This window comes from Lottia gigantea, assembly GCF_000327385.1.
Source record: "Lottia gigantea unplaced genomic scaffold LOTGIsca_712, whole genome shotgun sequence".
NCBI lineage: Eukaryota > Metazoa > Mollusca > Gastropoda > Lottiidae > Lottia > Lottia gigantea.
The window spans coordinates 1-1,701 of record NW_008710406.1 but is presented as its reverse complement, the minus strand read 5'-3'; the positions used below and the strand labels follow the sequence as shown (position 1 = coordinate 1,701).

At 31.7% G+C, this 1,701-nt stretch overlaps 1 protein-coding gene across 1 annotated transcript in view; it reads right to left on the bottom strand.

Annotated features, from left to right (window-relative positions):
• The window catches only part of LOTGIDRAFT_96375 (hypothetical protein), a gene marked incomplete at both ends in the record, with an annotated part of 6,789 nt that extends 6,018 nt beyond the window's left edge, over window positions 1-771 (bottom strand). The window contains 2 exons of the mRNA XM_009065918.1: window positions 265-369; window positions 673-771. Of these exons, the coding sequence (XP_009064166.1) occupies window positions 265-369; window positions 673-771 (204 nt within the window). The remainder of the gene's footprint in view (window positions 1-264; window positions 370-672) is intronic.
• Window positions 772-1,701: the final 930 nt, after the last annotated feature.

Here is a 1,701-nt window from a genome sequence, read left to right as displayed (position 1 = left end):
TTGGAACGCCGGACAATGTCTGTCTCCGGATGCTTATTTCAAGCCTTGCATAGTGACTTCCATTATCTTGTACATCAATTTACCATGCAGTGTGCAATGAGGGAAATTTTTACAGGAAAGCAGCTATAGCATATCTATCTTTTTTGATTTCCAACTGTTTTAATATATACATCCTATAGCACAAGGTTTTGCAAAATGCTAAATGTGATACAATCTGGAGGAAAACTGCAGGAGAGACAGCTGAGATTTTTCCTAAAATTTTACCTTTTTATCAAGGATGATTTGATTGGCTTCACCAATTTCACTTAACATCTGATAACTAGACGGGACTTCATATCTGTCTAGACTTCTCTTCTCGGCAAACTGACTCTAAAAGTACATATATATATACATTTGAAAAAATATACCCATTTGCGAACCTTTTGAAATAGTCCAAAGCTGACTACATATCTAGCTTTTAATTTTGTCTGCCAGACACTAAAAAAAAATTTCACACTTTAGTATTTATTTTCTGCTGAAAAAAGCAATTATGGAATCCAGTGACCACCAGTTGCTTTTGTTTTGTTTAAAAATTGGATCATTCCTAGGACCTCAGTGATCAAAATCTATGACTAAAGGGAGATAATCAATAAACCATCAGACAACAACTAACTTCATAAGCAGATTACCTACCAGATCATTCATTTCTTTATGTAATCTTAGAGCTGATTTTTTGGAGGCAATGGCAAACACAAACTTGTCCATGGAAGTCTTGTCCATATCCACTGTTATAATCTGTTCAAAAAATAATGACATAATTATTATTAATAAATGCAGGTTCACCATACATGTTCCGAAGTAATTTTTCTTTGCATTGTGTTCAGTTAAATCTTGAATTAAAGATGGGTTTCCTTATTTTTTTAGTGTCAAATTAAGCAAATTATTCGATTAATTGTTTCTAATGAATTATCGTGTATTCTTAATCATATCATTATGATCTTATTGCATATAATTAAGAGTTCTAACCAATCATAAATGTTCATATATGTACAGTCTGGATAAACAAAAAAAGACTTTTTGGCCTTTCTTGATCGGTCACTCATTGGAATTCTGCTGGTAATTTTCTTCTAATTTAGCTAATTATGAATTAATTATTGAAATGTGAGACAAACTGATATTTTTCCAAGTCATTAGAGCACCTCTACTTTCTATTCATATAAGTATTAGCATTTTCATTTTCATAAATGAAAATGTAAGGGAACCCATCTTTAATATTAATGTTAACAAATGGGAAAACATTAGACTGTGCTATTGTCGGCCAATTTGATTTGGTTTTGATTTGCTAGTACAATTCTATTCTAATACAATACAGCTAATAGAACTTATGCCTTGAGAGCTAAATAGAAGATAGCTTGCCAGGCAAAGTAATATACGCCCACTGGCAGCTTTGATTTTAAATAAAAATATTTGGCAGTACAGTAACAATTACCAGTATGAAATATTCAACCTTCAGACATACACTTCTTTTGAACTTTTTGAGGCGATACTGAATAATATTACCAAGTTTCATCAAAATCTGTCAAGAATTGGGCCTTCTAGAGTGTTTACGAGCTAAAAATTGAACATGTTTTTGAGAACAAGGGCAATAACTCATACTAATTATTTTTTGATCTTTTTGATTTTAAAAGAGGGTTCATCTTTGGGTGAAAACAAACACTCACA